We start from the raw sequence: 27428 nt of genomic DNA on the forward strand, positions 1-27428 counted from the left end.
ATGAAAAGAATCAAAAATTTTTCCACTGTATGTTTAAGAATAAAGAAAAATATACTTGGATTCTGTGTGCATCAATCATTATAGCCTTGTATGTATCCTATGTATGTATACTAGGGAGTATTGGAACACGATGATGTATTCTTGAAACAACGTTTATTTAATACTTAATTTTTTTCCTACTATAGATTGGCATTGAAGGCAAAGGTTTTGAACCAACTCTGGATGCTCTGTTCGGAAAAGGAGGCTTTTTCCCTGACTGCGCTACAAAAGCTCTGTACTGGGCAGATGGCAAAGTCCCTGACAAAGTCAGCGAGGTTCTCTACAAATGGTTTGGTGTCTCCAGACAGGACAGACAATCTGAGGTATAAACACATAACACATAAAATCATAACTTATTGCTTTGCTTGGGTAATTTGCCTATTTTTTACTCCTTGTAGAGCAAACATAATATAACAATGTAGGTTTAATTAAACTTAATGCTGTAAATCACTTCCATAATTCTTTAAAGTTAGAATAAACTGAAAATAAATGCATTCATACATACATCCTGTAAAAAGGTTGTGACATAAATTTACATGATCCCAATAGTTCCCAACTGTCCTTACTTGGAGAAACTGTCCCTTTTCGAAAACCAAATCCCTTTGTCTCTCTTCAAAGAGGACTTAAAAAAACAAAGAAGCTAATCTTACTAGTATGCAGCCCACATTACATATGCGAGTTAGCATTAGGACCATAGTTTTTCTCAAAGGATTTTGAGATCTAAAAAGGTAATTTTCATAATAGTTGGTAAGGTTGAATAACGACACCAGTCCATCCAGTTCAACCTGTGTGGGTGTGTGGGTGTGTGTGTATGTGTGTATATTATGTCTCTACCACTTCCCCTAACATTACCCTCTGAAAATACAGATTGTGAAAGGGAATCCCACATCCTTACCGCTCTAACAGTTAAAAACCCTTACTCACTTTAGGGTTGAACCTCTTCTCATCTAACTTCATTGAGTGACCGCTTGTCTTTTTGAGTGACCTGAGACTGCATAGTTTCCTCCCAATACTGGAGTCACCATTAAGATATTTGTATGACTCTATATCGTTCGGCCCTAAAGATTTTTAATCGATAATATTCTGGTTGATTGTATTTTAGGATCTTAAAAAGGCTATCCTCTTTAATGCTGAGAAGCTTATCAAAGAAATCAGAGCAAACAATGCACCAGAAGCCAACGCCTATTTGGAAATTCTTGGTAAAGAACTGGGCTATGTTAAACTGAGTGACTTCAAGATCTTGGGAGATATGCTGCTGAAGAACTTCCACTCCATCCATAATCTCCCAACAAAGGTATTTCTTATTTGTATTCTTTGTATTACTAATCCAAGTTAGGCCCAGATTGTCAGTTTGGTAAAAGCATACCCTCATAGCAACATCAATACATGGGAAACATCACAGGTCCAGCTCCTGCTGCAGCTGTTGCATATTTAGAGTTGGATACAAGCCTGTAAAAAGGTTAGGAGGACCTTTGGAAAGAATCACAGTCTTACATTAAACTCCTATGAAAGGAAAGTGAATGAAGGGGATTATAAAAAATTGGGTTACATTTTTAAGCTGATGAATTGTATAAAGTTTAACTTATTAAATCAAATTTTTGCTATTTTAGATTGCACAGTTATTTTCAGCTGGTGGTGAGAGCGATATGTTCGTCCACTACATCTTCATGGACAATCAGTTCAACCTGCCAACAGGATCTGGCCTTCAGCTCCAAGTTTCCATGTCTGGAATAATTACTCCAGGAGCCAAGTTTGGATTTATGTCAAAAAATGTAAGTGCTCATAACAGTAGCAAAAATGAAATGATATTGTGTCAAAAATTGCCCAAACCAGTTCTCTGCAAGCAAAAAAGATATTATACCTACCTCTCCTCCATTAAATTTGTTAACATTCAACACCTTTGGGAGTTTTGGATGCCAATGTTTCCTGCATGGTAATATGGTTCCGTACCCAGGCCCCAATATCATTACTGAGTCTTGTACTGAAGTAGGGTTCAGAGTATGGAACAACAGAGGGCAGGGAGCAGAAAAGCCCAACAGACAGAGCTGCTTTAAAATTATATTTATTTTTTAAGTCCTTTTATAGAACCTCTTTAAACTAGCCTAGTGGAAAGTTCAGGGCCAACAAAGCTGAAGGGAAGGACTGATTAGGCAGTGTGTTGCCATACCCAACAAGGGAGTGGATGGAGTGACAGGATCACAAGGTATTTTATTTAAAAGTAAAAGTGGTTTACAAAGAAAAAGTTCAATACAATTGAATCCAATGTATACCGATATTGCTGGAGATAAGCATTACATTGTTTCTAAATCACACTTATATTCCTGCCTTTTGTCTTACTGTATAAAATTGTAGTCACCTATTCCCAGCCAAAAATGGCTACTAAAATTTAACTGTAGGATGAAATTTGGAAATGTACCTCTACAATGAAATCAGTAAAAAGGCAGTAGCCTAGTCATTTTCAGTTAGTTGAATTTGTATACCAGATATTATTATGTGGCTTTGCTCTTTACAGAAAAAAGCTGAAGTGACTCTGAAACCAGCAGTGGCTGTGGAATTTGTCACTCAGTTAGGAGTACAGATTCCCCAATTTTCAAAACATGCAGTCTTAATGAACACCAACATCTACCATGAATCCGGAATTCAGGCTCGTGTATCTATGAATAATGGACAGTTCAAATTCTCAGTCCCGGCACCCACCACTCCAGTAAAACTCTTCAGTATCAAGTAAGTACCAGACAAGAAAGCAGATGTTATTGCCAGCCTAGCTATCTAATTATCAGAGAGTGAGAAAATTAAACATCTTCAACACCATCATGCTGTTCTCCCTGACTAATGTGTATTTGCAGCACACACAATGAACACTGGCTAGTGAAATACCCAGCACTTATGTGTTCACTCTCTAGGGAATGCCTAAACTCCTACACAAAGATATTACAGGTTGTATTCCTAATATAGCCGTTTTTCTGTAGACTCCACCTGACCATGGCAGATATCTCCTTGCCCAATCTAGTTATAAATAAGAAAATAGATAGATAGATAGATAGATAGATAGATAGATAGATAGATAGATAGATAGATAGATAGATAGATAGATAGATAGATAGATAGATAGATAGATAGATAGATAGATAGATAGATAGATAGATAGATAGATAGATAGATAGATAGATAGATAGATAGATAGATAGATAGATAGATAGATAGAAACCTGAAATAATACAGAATAACACATGATAGATACAGATTGATAGATAGATAGTTTCTACTGAACTATTATAATGTATTTTTTTTTTTGTCTTTTTTTAGCAACAAGGTTAACTTGGTCTTTGCATCAAAGACTGAAGTCATGGCCTCCATTGTCCAAAACCGCAAGGAGCAGTCCTCTTGCAAGCCTCTGATCACAGGGTTGTTATATTGTACCAACATTGAGTATTCCAATGCCAGTTCAATAGATGGAGCCCCCTACTTCCCACTTACTGGAGAAACCAGGTGTGTATCGTTTCCAAAACTTGTGACACTGAAATTAGCTTCTTTACCTTTATATATATATATGTACATATGCTTTTCATGATAGCATAAAAGTATGGTGCAAGTGAAAAAGTGAAGGACTGATTAAGTGTTTAAGTCATCTGCACTGGCAGCAATCTTCATATATAGGTCACAATGTAACAAAGCAAGTGAATGATGTACATTGTGTAATGATGCCATTTACATAATGCATTGTCAGTGAAATCATCTGACGGAATAATTGGCAGGCATACTTCTGTCTAACTCTCTGGTGACATTGGGGTTGATTTACTAAAACTGGAGAGGGCAAAATCTAGTGCAGCTGTGCATGGTAGCCAATCAGCTTCTAACTTTAGCTTGTTTACCTAAGCTTTGGCAATAAAACCTGTAAGCTGATTGGTTTCTATGCAGAGCTGCACCAGATTTTGAACTCTCCAGTTTTAGTAAATCAACCCCACTGTTACATGATTCCATCAAATTGTAAAATAAAGAAAGATAAAAGAGAAAGAGGTTTGCTAATTGTGCTTCAAAATGGAGAAGAGTTATGGCTAATGATAATGATATCCCTTGCAGAGGCGTAACTAGAGCCTTCAGGGCCCCGATGCAAGAAACCATGAAGGGCCCCCCCAGATCCCTGGCCGGGGCCCTTCCCTTCAAGCCCAGGGCTCTTCCCACTAATCCTGGGGCTCTTTATTCTCGTTGCATGGCCTTTTATTACGGTCCCGCAGCAGGATCCTTTCACAAGTTCTGCAGTGGGCTCCCTTCCTGCAATCTTGGGGCCTCCCCACAGTGGTGCAATGCCAGGGCCCGGTCGCAAGTGTGACTTTTGCAATCCTGGAAGTTCACCCACTGGTTTGCTACTGGGCCCCCTGGAGCATGGGGCCCGGTAGCAATCGCAACCCCTGCAACCCCTGTAGTTACGCCCCTGATCCCTTGCCTTGCGCATACAAAATACAGCTTAAAGTGCTTATCGAGATACAAGTTTATTCATTTTATATCAAAGTTGTTTCTGGAAACATATAAACAACTGCTTCAATGGCAAAGAGGAAAGCAACTGGGCCCTCTAAATGTCTGTTAACCAAGTCAGCTAGACAAAAACAGTTAGGGGACAAAAACTCTCAGTCAGCTAAACTATGGAAACAGTTATAATGAAAAGATTTTAATTCTTTTCAACACGTAGCTTTTTCAGCTTGGTTTTAAAAAAAAAAAAATTATCTAAAATCCATTGCCACATGCCATATGTTTACCTTTTAATAACATATCCTAACCATGCTTTCTAATTTTTGTAAGATTTGAGGTGGAGATCCAGCCAACAGGAGAGGTGCAGGAATATTCTTTGGCAACACGTTATGGGTCTAACAAAGAAGGAACAGACTCAGTGAACTTCCTGGAAGTGTCAGCTCAAGCAGAAGGTGTGTTATGTTGAATTTATTATTCCTAATTCTGCATTGTAATTCTCATTGTAAAGATTTTTTTTATTTTTAAATTCATTGTTAGATCTCTAAAAATATCTGTTTTACAGGGGTTAAGTCATCAGAGGCGCTGCTGACCTTTAAATACAACCGTGACAAAATGCTCTGGACTAGTGATTTGGAGATTCCCAGTGCCGATATTAATCTTGGCACCAGACTGAAATTAAGTGATGACTCCAAACCTAGCATGGATTCATATACACTTACTGCTGAACTTGTCAATCAACAGATCCCAGAAGTCACTCTGACTGGCAGGATAAAGTAAGCATTCTGGCATGTTTTTGACTTTTTGTAAATAGGGATGAGCAAAATTGAGTTTTCATTGCAATTCAATTTTAGTGAAAATCAGTTGATTTGTTTTCAAAATTTCGCCATTCTGATTAAATGCATTGGTGTCAATAGGTTTCTAATGGTGCAATGGGCTTTAAATGATACCTGAAGAGTTTTGAAAGCTCTTTTTAACTCCCCTGGGCTTTTTTTTTTTATTCCAAGTATTATCTGCTCATTAAACTCTTTATTTTAGCTTCTTTTCTTCCACCAGAAAAAAAAAAAAAAACAGATAGTAAAATAGTTAAACAAAACACAAGTGATGGTCACATAAAGAAAAATCTTCCATCGTTGGACTTTTTGTGTTAGATTTCCCTATGGTGGTCCCTTACCTGCCTTTGCAATTTACCCCCAGTTTACCCTTTCTATAAAAGCCAGGGCATTTTACCAGCGAATCTTCAATGTCCACCCAGAACTCATATCACTTTGATGGTGAAAAAGGAGGTTAAATCAAGAAATTATTCCCATAAGTGGCTAAGAATTAAACAACACAAGCCTTCAAATCAAAATCTAGTGTAAATATATGAAAATCACAGATGACTTAACAAGCCTGGTTCTACCAAAAACTTAAATATATTACTTTGGGTAGGTTGACTTGTTCATCTTTTTGGTTATGCGAACAATACACATTTCAGGTGATTGTGACATTGGATTCCCTATGGCTAACAGCTATTTTAGCTAGATACATGGGTGAGAAATTGTTACTAGAGCTGCAAAAACCTTAAGGTGTGTATTTAAAGCAAATTTTCTTTCTGTTTCACAGCCATGATTCCAGGTCACAAGTTGCAATAAGTGGGACTCTTAGCATCCCCAAATTACACATGGAAGCCAGGACAGATGCCAGTGTTATGAGTGTTGCTGGAAACCACAAGCTTCAGATACAGTCCTCTGCTAGGATCTGTGCACTGACCGGATCTCAGGACCTTGTGTTCACATATGGTGCGTCTATTATTAACGGGTAAAAGTATAAACAAATAAAAATATGAAAATGGGAATCCTGAGGAGTCATTGATAATTTGCCTTTTCTGAATATGGCTGATAATTTACAAAGTCTTTAGAAAAATGCAGTAACAGAGGGGTTACATTTTCTTATTTATAACTAGATCTTGTAACTACGTATATGGACTTGGAAACAAGTTTTCTAACTAACCAGATTTGAAAATTTCCTTTCACTACCTGTCCCCGATGATGCAACAGGAAGTTAGGAAAATGTCCTAAAGTGAGGTGTTTTTACATTTTAGTTGTCCCCGGAACAGGAGTCCACATTGGACAATTTCCCTTTATTTCATGTTCTGGGGATAACTCGAAACATTTAGATTTCTCATCATTTTCTTTCTCTGTAACAATGGTAATCAGCGGCAAATTTCCCAGTGGGGACACAGATAGCATTAAAAACTTGACAGAAGGTCTAACCTTTCCCAATTTTATTAAAAAAAAGGTTTTGTCTTGATAATCACTTTAAAATCTACCTGTTCTCTTCTTCAGACAATGAGAAGATTGAGCTACAGTGGAACACTGGCAGTAACACCAACGTTAAGAAGATCCTTTCCAAACTTCCAGAATTTCAATTCTCTTACCCAGAGACTATAAAGACCTATGCCAACAATGTGCTAGACCATAAGGTTGCTCAGACTGACATGACCATCCGCCATATTGCGTCACAGTCAATGGTGGTAAGTTATAGTCAACTGTCTATACCATATCAAATATAAGAATATAGGAAGTAATGGATGATACCCTTTGCTTAATCTTGCAAAAGGAAGTATTCAAACAGTTAAACTGCTTGAAATGCAATTTTGCAGTAACACGTAGCTCCGCTCTCACATTCCCCAAGTTCATAGTACTTGCAATGTCCAGCAATTTAGCTAACCTATGTGATACTACAAGCCAGCTATGAGTGACACGTTAATTTACTAAAAAGGGTAAATGAATGCACAACAGCCAAGCAACATTTAATAGCTTACCCAGCTTACAGTACTTAAAGTTGAGTTATAATTCTGAAATGAGACGCAGGCCTAAATAAAGATAGACTCTGCAAGGGAATTTGTATGGAAAATTTCCTTTAGCATAGTGAGGTGATGCTCTGCCAACTTCCATCATCAAATCATGTACAAGCAAAAATATTGTTTTATTTATTTATTTTCCTTGAACCTGATTGGGTATTCTTTGTAAAGTAATTTTTCAGCAAATCCCATGCAAAGTGAAAATTCCCCTGCAAAGTGAACAGCCTATTTCCTTTAGTAAACGGAACCCCAATCCCCAATGTCTTCATTGTAGTAGTTGTTAAATGAAGCCAATATGTCTTGGAGGTTTCAGAACCCCTCCACCAACCAGGGTTTAGGTGTATCAGACTGGGGAGTATCTCATTCACTGGTGGATAGCCTAATATCATATTTGGTTAACATGCTCAGAAATCTACTCAGGTCGCTTATCAAGCAGCTGCCTAATGCAACTAAGCCTTGATATAGATAGACTTCTAAAACTACCAAAATGTGTTGGCTTTTACATTTACTGCAACTAAAACACGTTGTCTGTCCTGTTGGCTACATTTTGGCACTCTCTTTTCTACCAAATTTGCCACTTTTCTTTAGAGAGCCTGTTGGAGTCTGTCAGACTCTGGAGGGGTGCCTTTGAGAAATAAGTTGTTGCACCAAATCAGAATACGCATCTAAATAAGAATTACCTTCTTATTAAACAAATAAAAACATGACAGGAGTTTCCACATTCCCCAACACACGAAGGATCCCAACAATTATGCAACTGTAACTGATGTGTGAAAAGAACAAGAAACATCCTTTATGTTACTTTTGTATTTTTAGGCAGCTGACAATTGGTTGCAGAAGGCATCAAAGGAAAGCCCGTATGCGCAAACACTTGCCAATAAATTGACTGCATTGAAAGAAATGGATCTACAGAAACTGGGCATTCCACCATTCCCAGATGATCTTTTTTTGAAAAGGTAAGGAATGACCTGGAGTTGCTTCCATAAGTAGAGTTATATCAATATAAACAGAGGAATTTCATGCATATGTCCCTTGAGTCCATGCATGTATTCATCGTTATGTGCCATTTTCAAACTGTGTTTTGTGTAGTTGCTATTTACGTCGGCTGTTTAAAGCTAAATACCGGGGTTATAGCAGCAGATAGCTGCCATAACTCCGGTATTTTTTTAAACGGCGGGCGGTCGGCTTTCAGGTAAGGGTGGTCCCAGTGGCGGATTCACTGCGGGATCACCCTTACAGTGCGGCGGAAGAGGTGCCCCCCCTCCCGCTGTGTCCCGGCTGTTTTCCCCGCTAACCGGACCTGCCGGCAGCGGGAAAAACAATCCGGTCCTGGATCCTCTTAGACAGGAAGTCGAGTGAGGGCAAGATGGGATGGCCCTCACTCGACTCTATGGTCTTGAAGGACCGGAGCGACGTCAAACGTGGTTGCCTAGCAACCAGGTTAACCGGTTGCCGACTGCGCACAGTATATTTACTGCGGCAGTCAGCCCCGGCCAGGCAGACTTACGTAGATCTACGTCACTCGCCTGTCACTGCTATTAGAGCCAATAGCGGGCCAATAGCCTCAGCTCGTTCAGGGAGGAGTGCGGGCGTGTGACCGGCGGACCCGATGTCCGCCGGTCACACTACGATCGCCGGTACAGCGGGAGAAAGACAGAGCGGCTTATGTAAACAAGCCGCTTGTCATTCTCCCTGTGTAAAAATGCAGATCAGACGGTTCTACTATGTAGAACCATTGATCTTTGTTTTTACACCAATAGCATTGTCCCACTACAGTTAGAATCACGCCCCTAGGACACACTTAACCCCTCCCTGTCCAATACAGTTAACCCCTTCCCTGCCAGTGTCATTTTTGCAGTAACAGTGCATTTATATAGCACTGATTACTGCAGTAATGTCACTGGTACCCCCAAGTGTCAAAAATGTCAGTCAAGGGTCCGATCTGTCCGCCGCAATGTCGCAGTACCACAAAAAAATCGCAGATCGCCGCCATTACTCGTTAAAAAAAAAACACCAAAAAATGACAAATATTTTTCCCTTTGTTAGTAAACGCGATAACTTTTGCGCAAACCAATCAAAATACGCTTTTTGTGATTTTTTTTACCAAACATATGTAGCATAAAACAATTTGGCCGAAAATGTTAAAAAATTTTGATTTTTACATTATTTTTTGGGGGAATTTCATATAAAAAAAAGTGAAAAATATTGTTATTTTTGCAAAAATTACGCTCTTTTTTTGTTTATAGCGCATGATCAAAAAATCGTACAGGTGATCAAATACCACCAAAAGAAAGCTCTGTTTGTGGGAAAAAAAGGATGTGAAATTCGTTTAGGTACAGCGTCGCACGACCGCGCAATTGTCCGTTAAAATCACGCAGTAAAAAATCGCAAAAAACCCCCTGGTCAGGAAGGGGATAAAATCTTCCGGGGCTTAAGTGGTTAAAGAGCCGATTTTTTTTTAAACCATTTTTTTTTTCTTTTTTAGTGTACTTGTGAGATCTGAGGACTTTTTGACCCCTGATCTAACAATAAAGAGGTCCTGTCAAGGCTATTTTTATTACAAGGAATGTTTACATTCCTTGTAATAAGAATAAAAATTATCAATTTTTTTTTTTTTAAACTGTGTAAAAATCAAAAATAATAAATAAAATAAATAGGGGAAAAATTTTTTTAAAGTGCCCTGTCCCCGTTAGCTCGCACACAATCGTTATAGCGAGAGCAATAATTTGAGCCCTAGATCTTCTCTGTAACTCTAAGCTAGTAATCTATAGAAATTTTTTAAAATGTCGCCTATGGGGATTTTTAAGTACCAAAGTTTGTCGCCATTCCGTGAGCAATTTTGAAGCATGACATGTTGGGTATCTATTTACTCGGCGTAACATTATCTTTCACATTATGGAAAAAAATTGGGCTAAATTTACTGTTTTCTTATTTTTTTTATTCAAAAAGTAACTTTTTTCCAAAAAAATTGCGTTTGGAAGACCGCTGCGCAAATACGGTGTGATAAAAAATATTGTAACAATCTCCAATTTATTCTATAGGGTCTCTGCTAAAAAAAATATATATATATAATGTTTGGGGGTTCTAAGTAGTTTTCTAGCAAAAAAAGAAAATGATTTTAACTTGTAAACACCAAGTGTCAAAAATAGGCCTGGTCCTAAAGCGGTTAATTTAAATTCACAGCACCCTGTACACACCTGGTGAAATTTAGGGCTGATAGTGGGAATGTCTGGTGATATAACCTATGGAGCACAGAGCAAGGGCTGACTGATGAAAAATCCTGTCTGATGTACTGACAGCTATGACAGGATGTTGATTTCTGCACTGGTGTTGGGTGGGGGTATTTAGGCAAAATTGAAAGATGGTTACGAGTTAGGTCTGAGACTTTGCAGAAAACTAATTTCAGTATCAGAATTTTGTCTTCAGTGTACATAAGCAGGATAGCATTAGGGCACTTACTGAATCCAAGACTGCCTTTATGGAAACAGTTTAGGTAATGCACTAGCTATTCTAACAGCTTGAAAAGTTTTTCCTGTGGAGGAATACAATCTACATCTTGGTTGCATGCTAGAACATATCTTGTTTAGAAAAAATAAAACATATTTGCTTATTAACCTTTATTTTTTCCTTTGCAGTGAAGGAAGAATCACCTATCGTTTTAACAAGGACAGTATTACCATCAATATTCCATTGCCCTATGGTGGAAAGCCATCTCACCACGTGGTGCCATGGGCTGTAAGATCCCCAGCCCTGGAGCTGAAGTCAGCGGGAATAAGTGTCCCATCTCAAGAGTTCAGGGTTCCAGCTTTCACTATCCCTGAGTATTACCAACTTAGAATTCCCCTAATCGGCCTTCTGGATGTCTCATCTAACTTAAATAGCAACTACTACAACTGGTCAGCATCCTATTCTGGAGGCAATGCTACTAGTGACATCTATCGGTTCACTTCTAGATACCAAATGAAGGCAGATGCCATTTTGGATGTTTTATCATATTCCATTGATGGTAGGTCCTTTTTCTAAAGAACTTGCAGCTTTTTTCTTAGATATTTGTGTATTCACAGTTCTACTATGTATACATGTTTCTATATAAAACTGTCCTGAAACAGAACCCAATATCTTATAGTAAATTTCCATAACCCTAACTTGAGAAGTTCAGCGCTTTCCTAATAAAGCCATTTGATATTGTGATACAACAGAGAAGTAGAATTTCTTGCAGACAGCAGTGTATTATGGATAGTGTATGATCCCAAGGGCTGACACAGACTGATAATGGTTAAAAAAAAAAGAGCTGCCCAGTGTCATGCTCAAGAGTGTGTTGCATTTATTGCACTCAGCTAAAAAAAAATGTAGGATGTTTGGTTTGAATACTCAAGCTAAAACAGTTACCGGTATTTGGGTTTCGGGCTGCAGAGACTTTAATTTTAATATACTGTATGTATAGTATAATTTATGGTCAATATATAAGTGAGACTTTTCTTGGTGTTTTGTACAATGCTTACTAGACTTAAGACTGACTAATTAAATACAGTAGCTTTTGTTGTATACCATTTTATATTTATGGCTTTTCCATGATAGCAAATTCACCAGCAAGTGGAAGGTTGTCACTCCTGGTGTCACCATGATATAAGTGAAGCTAAGACTCCTCTCATAGGAGCTTGATATGGAAGGTCATAAGTAGTAAAATAATTGTTATTCTAATTTGGAAGCCTTTTATAAAAGGTTTGTCTATATAGCTGTACAACACTTTACAGCTTCCAATGAAACATTTGTATCTTATTGGCGATATATCAAGCAGAGGGACAAGACTTTACACCACACAGATATAGGAAGCAGTTTTATCAACCGGAAGGACTCTTTGCCATGCTTCAGTTGATAAAAAAGAATACAAATTAAGAAATGTATACTTTCTGACAGTGTTTCTTGGCTAGAATTAACTCTTCACTAACTGATTTCACTTGTGATCTAGAGTTGGTCTTTTATCAAATAAGGTTGCAGGCAAAACGTTGACAAAGTCTGTAAATGCACACAAATGATTTTGTTATTTGGAAGGAAAAAATGTGCATACATTTATTAATTTTTTTTTTTTTTTTTGCAGGTTCCGGGGTGGCAACATATGATCCAATGAAAGCATTAAGCCTGTCCTATGAGGGATCTTTAAGCCATACCCTGCTTGAATCAAGCATGAGATTAAGCGAGCAGTACAACTTCAGAAGTAACCAGATCTTTAAAGGATCCTATACATATCAGGCCAGAAGTGTCCTGGGATTAGATGCCACTGGAACTCTTTCATCCAAGTCATCAATAGCAAATAACATACTGACAACAGAGGTTGAAGCTAATGAGCTTTTTGCTTTAGCATCATTGTTTGCCAAGAGTGACTTAAGGCTTGTCACCACATTCAACACTGACAATTTCCAGGCTAAAGCTGATTCCAACTTTCAGTTTGATTCCTCTTTCTTGAAAGTCACCAACAAGATGTCTGGAATGTTCTTGACAGAAGCGGTAACAATGTCTTCAACCACTGAACTGCTTGATGGAGCTCTTGTTAACACCATGTCTTTAGATTACAGGAATAAACAGCTGACCCTGAAGTCAGATACAAATGGAAATTACTACAATCTGGTTGGGTTAAACAAGCTTGAGCTCACTATTTCAAAACAGATGGCTGCTGTACGCTCTGAATATCAAGCAGACTACAAGCGTAACAGATTCTACACTCTCCTAACTGGCTCCCTGAATTCTCTTGGTCTAGAACTAAATGCTGACTTGACCCTCAATAATCAGCAAAGCCGAGCTGCTCACAAAGCTACTCTAAAGCTTAGCCAAGATGGTCTGTCTACCAGTGCAACAACCAGTGTCAACTTTACCCCCTTAATGCTAGAAAATGAGTTTAATGCTGGAATTGGAAGTTCCGGAGCCGTAATGAAAATGATGGCAAATGGACGATACCGAGAGCACAGCGCCAAGATTTCTGTTGACGGAAAAGTTGCCATGATGGAACTGTCTTTGGGTAGTGTCTATCAAGCTACAATTCTTGGCTTAGACAGTAAGAACCTGTTCAACTTCAAGATTAGCCGAGAAGGACTTAAATTCTCGAATAACCTAATAGGCTCATATGATCAAGTGAAGCTTGAAAACAGCAATGATTTAAGCATTGTGGGGACTAAATTACAGTTTACCTCTAAGTTTGAAAATTCCTTAAGCTCTGACAAGTTCCACAAGCACAGATTTGACTTCCATATGCAACCCTACACTTTGACATCTTTGCTGAATAACGAACTACAATATGGCTCCTTGGAATTAGCCAACAGTGGCCAGCTTCAACTTGAATTGTTCAAGTTAAATATCAATGGTAATATCAGAGGTGCATTTAACAAAGATAAAATAATGCATTCCTATGGATTCTCAGTTGGAAACCTGGCCGCAAATCTGAAAACAGACACTGTTGCGAATATACAAGGAACAGCTCACACACATAGATTTACCCTTGATATTGCCGGCCTCTCAGCCTCACTTAGCAGCAACACAAACTGTGAATCAAAATATATGCGCTTCAGCAACATGATCCGTTCAGTTGTGGAGCCATTCATCATTACCATTGACTCTCAGACCAATGGAGATGGGAGACTGCTGATCTTTGGGGAACAATCAGGAGAGCTTTACAGCAAATTCATCCTAAAAGCCGAGCCACTTTCTTTCAACTTGGTCCATGATTACAGAGGATCCACCAGACATTCATTAGGTACAGGCAATACACAGGAGACCCTCCTAGACTACAAAATCAACCTGTTGTTCACACCAGCAGAGCAGCTAAGTTCTTTGAAGCTGAAGAGCAGCCTGAACCAAAACACATACAACCAAGACTTTAGTGCATACAACAATGCTGATGGTATTGGAGTTGAGATTAATAGTCAGGCCTTGGCAGACCTCTCCATCATGGACAAAGAGTTCAATCTACCATTTGCCCGGTTCAATCCAATTGATGCATTAAACTTAAGAGACACTGTAAACAGTCCCCAAGAGTTCAGCATTTCTGGATACATAAAGTATGACAAGAATAAAGACATGCATGTCATCAGTTTTCCTTTTATCGAGAACATGTCCTTGTATTTTGAAAAAATAAGAACTGTATTGATTAATGCCCTACAAGCGCTACAGAAATCATTGAAGGAAGTGAATATTGACCAGTTTGTACAGAGATACAGAAGGGCGGTGGACCCCACTGTGCAGAAAGTAATAGACTATGTGGAAAATTTGAATGTAGAAGAAAAGGTTAGAGTAGCAAAGGATAAAATATACACATTAACCAAAGAATATAAAGTTACTGCAGGGGAACTGCAGTCTGCAGTTGAGGAGTACTTTGCAGCAGTTCAGTACCGCCTACAAGTCTATCTGAATGAAATGGACAGATATATAAGAGAAAATTATGACTTTGAGCAGCTTAAGAGGGCTGTTGAGATGTTTATACAAAGATGTGTTGACAAACTGAAGGCTTTAGATTCTGAATACAGAGTTCGGGAGAAGATCTTTGAATTGGTTCAGAACATACGCGTGCAGCTGGAAGAATTTAATATCAATGATTTAGGACAAAGCATGGCTGCCTGGATTCAGAATGTAGATGACCAATATCAAATTAGAGCTAGGCTGCAAAGACTCTTACAACAAATTCAAGTGTATGTTCAGAGAATTGATTTTGACCAAATATCACAAAACATAAAAGCAGCACTGCAAAGCATTGACATATCCCAATATGTAGAGAAGATAAGAAACTCTTTGCCAGTTGAGAAGCTCAGTGTTGTTATAGAGCACATTAAAAATCTTATCACCACACAGTTTGAGGAATTTGAAATCGGTGAGAAAATAAACGCTGTTGTTGACAAACTACAAGACTTTGTGGCCGACTATGAACTTGATAAAAAAATGGAAGTTATTCTAGAAAAGTTTGTTGAGTTCCTCAACCAGCAGAAAGTCAAGGAGACAGTGAAAAAGCTAGCAGATATCCTCAATAACATTGATATCAGACTATATTATAAAAAAATTCTCGCTTTTGTTGATTCCACAGTCAAGCAAGTGAGAGACTATGACTTTAAGAAGCTCATTGAGCACATCAATTACTATCTTGATATTGTAATTAAGAAGATGCGGTCTTTCGATTATGACAAGTTTGTGGATAATGTCAACATGTGGATAAGGGACACCACTGAAAAGCTAAATGATAAAATGAAGTCCTTGGAACTGCCTCAGAAGGCTGAAGCCTTAAGACAGTATTTAAATAATGTAAGAGCAGTGGTAACCGAATATCTTCAACAAGTAAGAGACACCAGACTTGCTGCTATCATGCAGTGGTATGACGATATCATGACCTCCACGGTACTAAATGAGTGGAAGACCAGAATAATTGACCATCTTGAAGATTACAGAGACCGAATCTCTTCAATGAACATACAAGAGGAATGTAAAAAATATCTTCAGCAACTGAGTCAGGCCTACAGGCGCTTCTTGATGTTTGTAACAGAGCAGTGGGACCTTGCAGCTATCAAGATAACAAGTTTTGCAGAAAAGAACAATATTAAAGAATGGTCTAACAAAGTTAAAGTTTTTGTAGAGGAAGGATTTGCTGTACCACAAATTAATATAGGATTTATCCACATTCCTGCATTTGAAGTTAGCCTCCGGGCTCTTAAGGAAGCAACATTCAGAACACCATTCTTTACTGTGCCATTCACTGATCTGGAAATCCAGTCTGTGGAGATCAATTTTAATAAGCTAAAAGATATGGAAATTCCAACAAGATATGTTACTCCAGAGTTCACTATTTTGAATTCCTATAAAGTACCATCATATGTTATTGATCTGAATGAAATTAAACTGAAAATTGTACGATTAATTGATCAGATCATTTCAAGTGACTATAAGTGGCCACCTCCAGATGTTTTATTGAGAGATCTAAAAATGAGTGACATGGGGCTTCCTGAATTTTCTATTCCAGAAATCTATATTCCAAACATGCTACTTCCTGAATACAAAATCCCCAAACTAAATCTAGAAAATTTCAAATTTCCTGAATTACAAATTCCTGAATTCCAGCTTCCAAAGATTCCACACACTGTCTCTATTCCAACGTTTGGCAAACTTTCTAGCTCATTCAAAGTGAGTTCACCATTTTTCAAAATGGCAACTTTAGCTGAGGTCAAGAACACTACTGTATCTGAGAATTCACCGGAAATCATTGCATCTCTCACAACAGAAGCCACATCTATGATCGAGGTTTTGGCTTTTACTTTTGGTGCTGATGCTCGCATTTCTGCTCCCTTGCTGGAACAGTTAATCTTAAAAGAAACTGTGTCATTGGCTCACCGCAATGTGAAATTGGATCACTCTGGTGAGATCACTTTCTTGTCAAGTCACATTCAGACACAGATCCAAACCAATGCTAATCTAAGAACTGAGAAGAATTCAGCTGAGTTGCAGAATTCAATTATTGTGAAAATACAAAGGAGAATAACAGCAGATGTTACAACTAAATATTCCCATAGACTCAATATTCCACAACTGGACTTCACAAGCCAGCTCGACCTTCAAAACGATATTGACACAACTGTGGACATTGGACGCATAACTCTCATATCTTCTGGTAAAGGAAGCTGGAAATGGGCTTGCCGGTATTTCTCAGATGAAGGTACCCATCAAGCAGATCTAAAGTTCAACCTGAAAGGTGGCAACATTGAAATTTTGGGAACCAACAAGATCAATGACAAATATCTAAAATTAGATCAAAGCCTCAAGTATGACTCAGTGTTCTTAAATTATGTGACACTTGAAATGCTATCGAAGGCAGATGCACCTAATATCGGAAACAGCATTGTGACAATTAAAGGAAGGGCACAAGTTAGTGAGATGAAAATAGAACTTGAGGCAGATCATAACTCAGAGTTAGCAGGGCGAGCTACTGGCACAATAAAAAACAATTTTGCCTTTTTAGCAAAGGCATTTGAAATAAAACTGGCTACTGCTAACAATGGGAATCTCAAAGTCAGTTTCCCCCTTAAGCTCACTGGCAAGATTGACTTCATGAACAACTATGAATTTACATTGAATCCTAACATTCAGCAAGTGTCATGGCAGGCTAATGGAAGGTTCAACCAGTACAAGATTGCTTATACAATTTCACTAGGAAATAATGAAGAAATTATTGGGGGTGTTTTGGAAATGAACGGGGAAGCTGTTCTTGACTTTCTGACAATTCCAGTCTCCATTCCAGAAATGACCATGCCATTTACCTCAATTAAAACACCACGAGTTAAAGAATTCTCTTTGTGGGAAAGAACTGGACTGAAAAATCTGTTGACATCAACCAGACAGAACGTTGATCTGAATATAAAGCTTCAATACCAAAAGAACAAAGATACACATGCAATTCCTCTGCCCTTAGACACCCTTTTTGATTCTATAAATACAAACATGAAGACCCTTGGCAAAAATTTTGAAACTGGGCGAGACAAAACATTGAATTTCATGGTGGATTCCTATAACCAAGCTAAGACAAAATTTGACAAATATAAAGTAGACAATCAGGTGAGCAGAATTCCAAGAACCTTTAGGATTCCAGGCTACACCATCCCACTAGTCAACATTGAGGTGTCCTCTTTCTCTGCTGAGCTTCCAGCTTTTGGATATGTAGTCCCTAAAGAAATAAGCACCCCAAGCTTTGTGGTTCCAATGATTGGATTTTCCATCCCAACCTACAAATTAGTTCTACCCTCACTTGAACTGCCTGTTCTTCATGTTCCTAACTCCTTACGCAGATTATCCCTTCCTAAACTAAAGTTACCAACTGGACAGAACAGTATTTTAATTCCAGCTATGGGTAACCTCACTTATGATTTCTTCTTTAAATCAAATGTGATTTCACTAACCACAAGTGCTGGAATATATAATCAGTCTGACATTTCTGCCCGTGTAAGCATAGCCTCTACCTCTGTTATTGACAGCCTTCAATTTAATATAGATGCAACTACTTCTCTTACCAGGAAGAGAGGGCTAAAACTGGCGACAGGACTAGCTCTCAAATCTGTCTTTGCTGAGGGAAAACATGAAAGTTCCATATCTTTTGGAAAGAGAAACATGGAAGCATCCGTCATCACAAATGCAAAAATGGACACAAGTCTGATAAAGAGCACCTTCAAACAAGAACTTAATGGTAACACAAAGACAAAGCCTACTGTTGTATCTAAAATCTCCCTCACGTATGACCTTAATGATGCATTATTTGGCAACACAGCTAAAGGAAAGCTTGACCACTCTTTAAATCTTGAAGGTCTTACATCTTACTTTTCACTGGAAACTCAGACAAGTGGAGATATAAGTGGAACTCTTTTGTCTGAGCAGATGTTTTCTGGAATGTTCACCAGTGATGCAAACACCTACCTGAATTCCAATGGTCTCAGGTTTTCTGTGAGGCTTGTGTCCAGATCTAGAGCAGACAGCATTGGAAACATGGACTTGACAGAGAGTCTGGCTGTTGAAGCATCTACCAGCCGTGTATTTGCCCTTTGGGAACATAAAGGAGAAAACTATTTCAGGATCACCCCACTTTTTACATCAAAGGGACAGCAAAGCAGCAAGGCAACACTAGAGTTGGCTCTTTGGAGTTTGCTGGCAGACCTTCAAGTCCAGATTAACCAACCCAACTCATTCATTGAAGCTTTATCATTAAACCAAGGCATTTCACTAACCCTTAATACAGAGAAGCAAGAATTTAGTGTGAAAGGTCATGGCATTATAGAGTCCCTTATTGCTGCTCATGACCTAAAGCTGTCCAATGACCAGACAGATTCAAGAATGGAGGTTGGCGGATCCTTTCAAGGTCATGTAGATTTCCTAAAGTCAATCATCCTTCCAGTGTATGACAGAAGTTTGTGGGATGTCTTAAGGCTTGATATTACAACAAGCCCTGACAAGAAACAGTACTTGAATGCTTCCACATCACTAATTTACACAAAAAGCAAGAATGGATTTTTCTACCCTCTTTCATCTGAGAAGCTAGGTGATGACTATACAATGACATTCCCAGGATTTAGTTTCCCAAAAGATGCCTATCTGCCTTCATCGCTTCCAGTAGTCCAGTTCCCTAAAGTCCCCATAAATGTGCTATACACTGCAGAAGAAGATTCTAAAATATCCTTTGTTGAGCTTTCTGTACCACAATATCAAGTAACTCTGCCCAAATATACCCTTCCCAAAACTTTCTACAACTTAGATTTCAACAGTTTGTTCAACAAGATAGCAGACATTGACCTACCAACTATTGAAATCCCAGAGCAGAGAGTTGTGATTCCACCAGCAAATCTGAGAATGCCTGCTGGAATTTACATCCCAGCTTTCGGAGCCTTGTCTGGATCCATTCAGTTTACGACCCCGATATACAATCTCACATGGACAAACAAAGTGGCAAACAACCCAGAAGGTCTTGTTGGTTCCATTGATGCCACCAGCAGTTCAACACTAAGATTCCTGGAGTTTGACCTAGATGGTGAGTTTCTTTATACCTCAGTATAGAATCATCAAATGGTTATATGAAGTGGAAAAAAATTAGTAAGCGGGATAAAATGCAATTGAGCAAAATGTGCATGCTTTTCCATAAAATAGGTAAGGTCAAGTAAAATAGCTCTATACTCACTATGCTTTTCCAAAATGCAAAAAGGTCAATTACCAGATCTTGTGTCAGTTGTTATTGTAATTAGAAACTTTGAACTTAGAACTTATTGTATTCATTGCCTCCTTTGATTTGCTTGCAGCATCATTGGCTTATTCTTTAAATGGAAGATCTCTGAATATTGTTGGACAGGGAAGTCTTGCGCATGTGGACCTGAGTGCTGTTTGGAAAGAGCAAACCTCTTTCAATGGATTAAGGTAACAAAAACCTCTAATTTATTCATACATTCATATATATAGTCTTTTTGTAGAGTTGTTTAGGAAAATAGGGCATTAGGTTGACCAATCAATCTCTGAAATCTACATCTCTTGCTGGGCAGTTCAAAACCAAACTAGAAGATATTATCCCAGCTCAAAGTTCTCCCGTAATTTGGTCATGTTGGAAATGGCTCCTGGGAGGCTTCTGCGTGCTACAAAAAATGACCCTGTAAATGTTCTGCTTTTGCATATAGTCTACGTTCAACAGTGCAAGTTTTTTTTTGTAATTTCTTATTTTACATTTCTATTTAGGATGCAAGGCCACAATCTTCAAATAGACATAACTAGCCCGACATTCACCAATGTACAAATAAAATGCCAACATGATGAGAATGGCGTTTCCTCATCCATATATTCTCCATCTTGTGGAACTCTGGGACTTCAACTGGAAAGAGATTCAAAGACAATCAAAATCAAGCTCTACAGCCGTTCTTTGGTAAGTATCCTTGCTGTTAGACCTTCTATAAGAAAATGTAGTATATACAACATATGTAGCTATGGCCTAAACATTTATTTATGTTTTTACTTTTGGGGTGTGGAAATATTGGATCATCTGCCAGGTTTTTACTGCTATCTGGGGCTCTGATAGAGAGCCTGGCTGACATCAGGGTCACCAGAACCAGTAACTTCATTGGAAGATTAAACTTTTGTTCCTGGTCTGGTAATAACCCAAAATCTGGCATTTTCTTTCACTTTCACTCTCAGTTATTATGATAAACAGGATACATAAAGAGAGTGGGTCTCCTTAATAGGGGCACAGGCAGCAATAAAAAACCTGGCATGTATTCATATCCCTCTCCACTCAATGGTAAGCCAAAAAATGTTTTACCTTTAGTTAAAGTTTAACTCTTTGTACAGCATAACGCTTGGGTAAATTTGGCTTACAGTTTATCACTCAATCTAGGAAAAGTGTTGAATATTATGGTACATTGGATCTTACAAGTTCTGCACTGATTATTGTTAATGCTTTTCATGTCCGACAGGCATCTTCTGGAAAGGACACATTAATTCTGAAAAATGAGATATCTATAAAGAACCCAGATAGGATTCAGAACAAACTGAATTGGAGAGAGGAAGCTGCTCAAGATGTTCTCAGTGGTCTGAAGGAGAGACTACCCAGGATGTCTGATGCTGTCTACAATTGCATCAACAAATACCACAAGGAACACTTGGGAATGGACATGAAAGATGCTAGCCTACTTATGAAGGAACGTCTTCAGTCCAAGGTTTCCTCAACATACCAATCTGCAGCCAATCAAATGGACAAGATGGAATATCAGCTCCGGTCAGCTGCCAGAGATGCTAGCGGTAAATATGCAGATGTTGTGTACAAAGCACAGCAGTTGTACCAGCAGCCACCAGACATGTCATACCTTATGAGTGATGGTGAGCTGGGAGCTCAACTTTATGATAAATCAATTACCATTATAAGAAGCTACCAAACTACAGTGAGAGATATAATTGATGCTTCTGTTACATTTTTAAAGAGCACCAGGTTTCAGCTACCAGGCCAAACCCAAACATACACTGGGGAAGAGCAGTTCGCAATGGGAATGAGATGGGCAACTTCAAAGATTGAAGCATTCATTCAGAAGATCCAGCAGCTTCTTGATAACCTAATTCAATCAATTAATAACACTAACTTCAAAATCCCTGGCACAGACACAGTTATTGAGGGCAGAAAAGTCATCATGGCTGTTAAAGACATTCTGAAAGAACTCCAGCAGATTACTAAAAAGATTTCTAATGATCTCCAAATTTTCAGCCTTGAGAATAGTCTGCAGCATCTTAAACGATTGATTCAAGAGATGTCACAAAAATCAGAAAAACTCATTGAAGCTCTTAGGTCTAGAAACTACCAAGATATGAAACGCCAAACTCAACAGATGTACAATGATGCAGTGAACTCCAACTATGTACAGTATGTTAGTGACATTGCTGATAGAATCAAAAAGAGCACTAGTCAGTTGGTAAAAGTTTGCCAGAATCTATATGAAGAATTTTCGGAGAAAACTAAGCAGCTTCTAATCTATGCCAGGGCCTTGCGGGAAGAGTATCTAGATCCAAATATTGTGGGGTGGTCAGTGAAATATTACGAGCTGGAAGAGAAAGTCGTTCAGTTCTTCAAATTCATCATCGATTCACTGAAAGAACTTCCATCAAAATATGGAGTAGATGTCTCAGAATATTCAGACAAAATAAAAGAATTTTTGAAGGAATACTATGAGCAAGCCATTATACTTGCAACCAATGCAGAAAACAAAGGGCAGAGGCAGGTCAGGGAATTTGCTTTAAAGACAGAGCAGAAAGTTAGTGAGTGGTCGAACACTGCCAGAAAAGCTGCTGTGGAACATTCACAACTTCTCAATGCCAAACTCCATGAAGCATACAATCAATTTCTGAGTTCTTACAATAAATTCCTCACTGAAGCCAATAACCTTATTGATCAAGTCATCCAAAATTACAATGACTTTATAGAGTTCATCACACAGATGTTGCAAAATTTGCAGAATTCAGCCAGTGAGGGAATAAAAACATACCTTTCCACACGTAAAGGAGAAATTAAAGTGGATGTACCCCATCCCTTTGACTGGAAATCATTTGATGAAGTTCCTCAGGTGAGAAGTGACATCATAGCTAAGAGGATAGAAATTGCACGTTCCATGGTCCTTGATGGCATTGACAAAAGCTCAAAGAAATGGGAAGACTTACAACGCTTTATTGAAAATCAACTTGAAGGTGGAAAATTAAGTGCACAGCAGATCATTGAAAATATTCGTAACTGGAAGAAAAACTGAACATATATTATGTACTGTAGTGGCTGAACATTAGGGTTTTTACTGTGAAAAAATAAAAGCAATCAGTTTATATTACATTTTAAAGCTATTGTTGTTTCTTTTATTAAAAAAAAATAAAAAAAAATAAATTGTTGTTATTTCTAAAAGTTGAACTAATAAAATACCTTTGTTATAAGCTGGCATTTTAACTATTTTCTCTCTCTTTACATTATATATAATCAACATTAAAATGCATCCTAACATTTGCCTTCAATGACTTTTCTTTAAAGTGAAACAATTGTGATTATTTTTGACAGGTTTCAAGAGTAGTACTATAATACTGATCACTATATGTCACTTTAAGTCATTTCTGCTAATGCGTATCTAAACCTAAAAACAAAAATGTCATTAATTGCATCTTACCAGTCCTTGCATGTGGTGGTGAGCTGAACTGAAATCACAAACAACCCTACCTTTAATATGTAAACTACTAGTCCTATTAAACATGTAATGGTGATAAATAGGGATGATCGAATGGTTCGGGTCGACCATCGGTTCGACCCGAACATTGGGTGTTCGAAATTCGGCCGAATTCCGAACTTTTTGCAGTAAAAGTTCGGAATTTGGTCACCAGAACCGCCCAAAATGCAATGGGACAGGAAGTGGGCTTTAAAAGCCTGTGATTGGCCCAGAAACGTCAGTAAAAGCCAATGAGGGGGCAGGAGTCTGCTAGGAACGTGATTAGAGTGACTACGGGGATCAGAGGTCAATCAGGATTGAATACGCCCCCCAGTATATAACATAGCCACGCCTAACCTCTAGCACTGTAATACAGAGGCTTTGGAAGAGAGTGGAAGCATTTGTGTTACTCCTGCTTTGTTAAACAACGTTTGCTGCATAGCCGATTGCTTGTAAAGCTCCATATCAGCAGAAGAGCAGTCAGCTTACAGAAAGATTGTCAGTGTAGTTAGAAAAAAAAAATGTAAAGGGACAGTGTCAGTTAGAAATTATCTTCTGCTGTATGGAGCTGTTCTTTTAGTCTGAGGAAAGGGATATGCAGTATAGTTAGGGTACTATATACCACTATAGTTAAAATCAATAATCTAGTTTTTGTAGGGATACTTTTAAGTGTCATGGTTCTCTCTAGTGAGCACGTTGCACTGCTGATATATCTACAGCAGGTACACGTGCTTGCTAGTCAGCTATTGTGCAAAATGCATTTCAGCGATACACACATCTGCTGTATCTAGCGACAACTTTGGGTCGCATAGCAGTGTGCGTTTTGCAGGTGAATTTCACCGCGTAGAGTTGCCAAAGCCTCAGCGACAAGTTAACGCCTGTGCAAAAGGCTTTGCTACTCTGCGTCACACACATTTGCTGTATTTAGTGACAACTTTGGGTTGCATAGCAGTGTGCATTTTGCAGGTGAATTTCACTGCGCGAGTTGCCAAAACCTCAGTGACAACTATACATAAATTAAAATTCATCACAAAAAAAAACAGATTACTTTTCTTAGAATTCCAATAGCGCAGAGATGGTGTTACCCTCCTTTCATAAAGTGCAAATAAATAAAGTGCATACATTGCATAAATAATCCAAGATGGAGGTGGAACTGAGGACAGGAATCTGAAGATGGGGGATGGGGGGGAGGGCTGAGGACAGGAATCTGAAGATGGGGTAAAGCTGAGGACAGGAATGTAAGAGGGTTGTGGGGGTCAGGAATGTAAAGGGGTAGTGGGGGTCAGGAATGTAGAGGGGTTGTGGGGGGCAGGAATGTAAAGTAGTTTGTGGGGGTCAGGAATGTAAAGGGGTTGTGGGGGACAGGAATCTAAAGGGGAAGTGGGGGACAGGAATGTAAAGGGGTTGTGGGGGTCAGGAATGTAGAGGGGTTGTGGGGGTCAGGAATGTAGAGGGGTTGTGGGAGTCAGGAATGTAGAGGGGTTGTGGGGGTCAGGAATGTAGAGGGGTTGTGGGGGTCAGGAATGTAAAGGGGTAGTGGGGGACAGGAATGTAAAGGGGTTTTGGGGGTCAGGAATGTAAAGGGGTAGTGGTGGTCAGGAATGTAGAGGGGTTGTGGGGGTCAGCAATGTAAAGGGGTAGCAGTGGTCAGGAATGTAGAGGGGTTGTGGGGGTCAGGAATGTAAAGGGGTTGTGGGGGACATGAATGTAAAGGGGTAGTGGGTGACAGGAATGTAAAGGGGTAGTGGGGGACTGGAATGTAAGGGGGTAGTGGGGGACAAGAAAGTAAAGGGGTAGTGGGGGACAGGAATGTAAAGGGGTAGTGGGGGGTCAGGAATGTAAAGGGGTAGTGGGGGACAGGAATGTAAAGGGGTAGAGGGGGACAAGAATGTAAAGGGGTAGTGGGGGACAGGAATGTAAAGTGGTAGTGGGGGTCAGGAATGTAAAGGGGTAGTGGGGGACAGGAATGTAAAGGGGTAGTGGGGGACAGGAATGTAAAAGGGTACTGGGGATGAGGACAGGAATGTAAAGGGGTGGAGGGGTGAGGACAGGAATGTAAAGGCGGAAGGGAGGTGATATAAAGGGGGCTAAGGACAGGAATGCAAAGGGGGCTGAGGACAGAAATGTTAAGGAGGAGGGGCATATTATAAAGGGGCATAAGGATAGGAATGTAAAGGGGGGGTGATGACAAGGATGTGAGGGGGGGATAAGAAGGTGGGCTGAGGACAGTAATGTGAAGGGGGGGGTTGTGATGTGCAGGGGGCTGAGAACACTGATGTAATGACAGGATTGTGATGTGAAGGATCTGAGGCTAGCTTTATAACTTTGCTACCTGTGTTCTGCATGTAGGCAGCCCATTCATTTCATTTTGTGTAATTGTCAGTATAGTAATCAGGTAGGTTAGTGTAGGAATCAGGTAGGTCTCTGTAGTGGTCAGTGTAATTGTCAGGTAGGTCTGTGTAGTGGTCAGGTAGGTCTGTGTAGTGGTCAGGTAGGTCTGTGTAGTGGTCAGGTAGGTCAGTGTAGTGATCAGGTAGGTCAGTGTAGGTGTCAGTATAGAATTTTGGTAGGTCAGTGTAGTGATCAGGTTGGTCAGTGTAGGAATAAGGTAGGTCTCTGTAGTGGTCAGCTAGGTCAGTGTAGGTGTCAGTGTAGTGGTCTGTGTAGGGGCGCAAATTACTTACCTTGCCCCGGGCGCTAACAACCCACGCTACGCCACTGCCTTGTCCTGTGGTCTGATGAGACCAAGATAAACTTATTTTGTTCAGATGGTGTCAAGCATCTGTGGCGGCAACCAGGTGAGGATAACAAGGAAAAGTGTATCTTGCCTACAGTCAAGCATGGCGGTGGGAGGGTCATGGTCTGGGGATGCATGAGTGCTGCCGGCACTGGGGAGCTACAGTTCATTGAGGTAACCATGAATGCCAACATGTACTGTGACATACTAAAGCAGAGAATGATCCCCTCCCTTCCCTTCGGAGACTGGGCCATAGGGCAGTATTCAAACACGATAACGACCCCAAGACGACCACTGCCTTGCTAAAGAAACTGAGGGTAAAGGTGATGGACTAGCCAAGCATGTCTCCATACCTAAACCCTATTGAGCATCTGTGGGACATCATCAAATGGAAGGGGGAGGAGCGCAAGGTCTCTAACATCCACCAGCTCCATGATGTCATCATGAAGGACTGGAAGAGGACTCCAGTGGCAACCTGTGAAGCTCTGGTGAACTCCATGCCCAAAAGGGTTGAAAAAGTGCTGGAAAATAGTGGTGGCCACACAAAATATTGACATTTTTGGCCCAATTTGGACATTTTAACGTAGGGGTGTACTCACTTTTGTTTCCAGTGGTTTAGACATTATTGGCTGTGTGTTGAGTTATTTTGAGGTGACAGCAAATTTACACTGTTATACAAGCTGTACACTTACTACTTTACATTGTAGTAAAGTGTCATTTCTTCAGTGTTGTCAAATGAAAAGGTATAATAAAATATTTACAAAATATGAGGGGTGTACTCACTTTTGTGAGATGCTATAGATACACTTTAATATGATATGCATCCAGGGACAGAATTTCATTAATGGAGCCTAAGGGCATACAACTTTTGGACTCTGAAGAAATCCCCCTTTGAAAAGTTTTGCTGTCCATGGGCCTACTTTGCCCAATAGCAACTCCGGTTCTGTATACAGTAATCCTGTTGATTTAGAAAGTGTTGTAGAATATGTTTTACAACTTACCTTAGGAAGGCCAGCAAAAATAAATTTGCCAAAAAAGTTTATTATATAGAGTCACGAATAAAGAAAGCAAAGAGCAATATTGGTATACCAATAATTTTATAGCAGATCGTATTATTACAGTGTATGTCAGG

General features: G+C 39.2%; 1 protein-coding gene across 1 annotated transcript in view; it reads left to right on the forward strand.

Annotated features, from left to right (window-relative positions):
* Positions 1–23296, forward strand: part of APOB (apolipoprotein B) — a 45543-nt gene extending 22247 nt beyond the window's left edge. Inside the window, exons 15-29 of the mRNA XM_082249857.1 lie at positions 186–362; positions 1142–1333; positions 1650–1811; positions 2552–2763; positions 3346–3528; positions 4837–4958; positions 5069–5279; positions 6109–6284; positions 6831–7018; positions 8165–8304; positions 10984–11354; positions 12447–19883; positions 20149–20263; positions 20576–20759; positions 21307–23296. Of these exons, the coding sequence (XP_082105983.1) occupies positions 186–362; positions 1142–1333; positions 1650–1811; positions 2552–2763; positions 3346–3528; positions 4837–4958; positions 5069–5279; positions 6109–6284; positions 6831–7018; positions 8165–8304; positions 10984–11354; positions 12447–19883; positions 20149–20263; positions 20576–20759; positions 21307–23121 (11685 nt within the window). The 3' untranslated portion in view covers positions 23122–23296. The remainder of the gene's footprint in view (positions 1–185; positions 363–1141; positions 1334–1649; positions 1812–2551; positions 2764–3345; positions 3529–4836; positions 4959–5068; positions 5280–6108; positions 6285–6830; positions 7019–8164; positions 8305–10983; positions 11355–12446; positions 19884–20148; positions 20264–20575; positions 20760–21306) is intronic.
* The last annotated feature ends 4132 nt before the right edge of the window (positions 23297–27428 follow it).

Source organism: Pelophylax lessonae (genome assembly GCF_965119305.1).
Source record: "Pelophylax lessonae genome assembly, chromosome: 3".
In the NCBI taxonomy this organism is placed as follows: domain Eukaryota; kingdom Metazoa; phylum Chordata; class Amphibia; order Anura; family Ranidae; genus Pelophylax; species Pelophylax lessonae.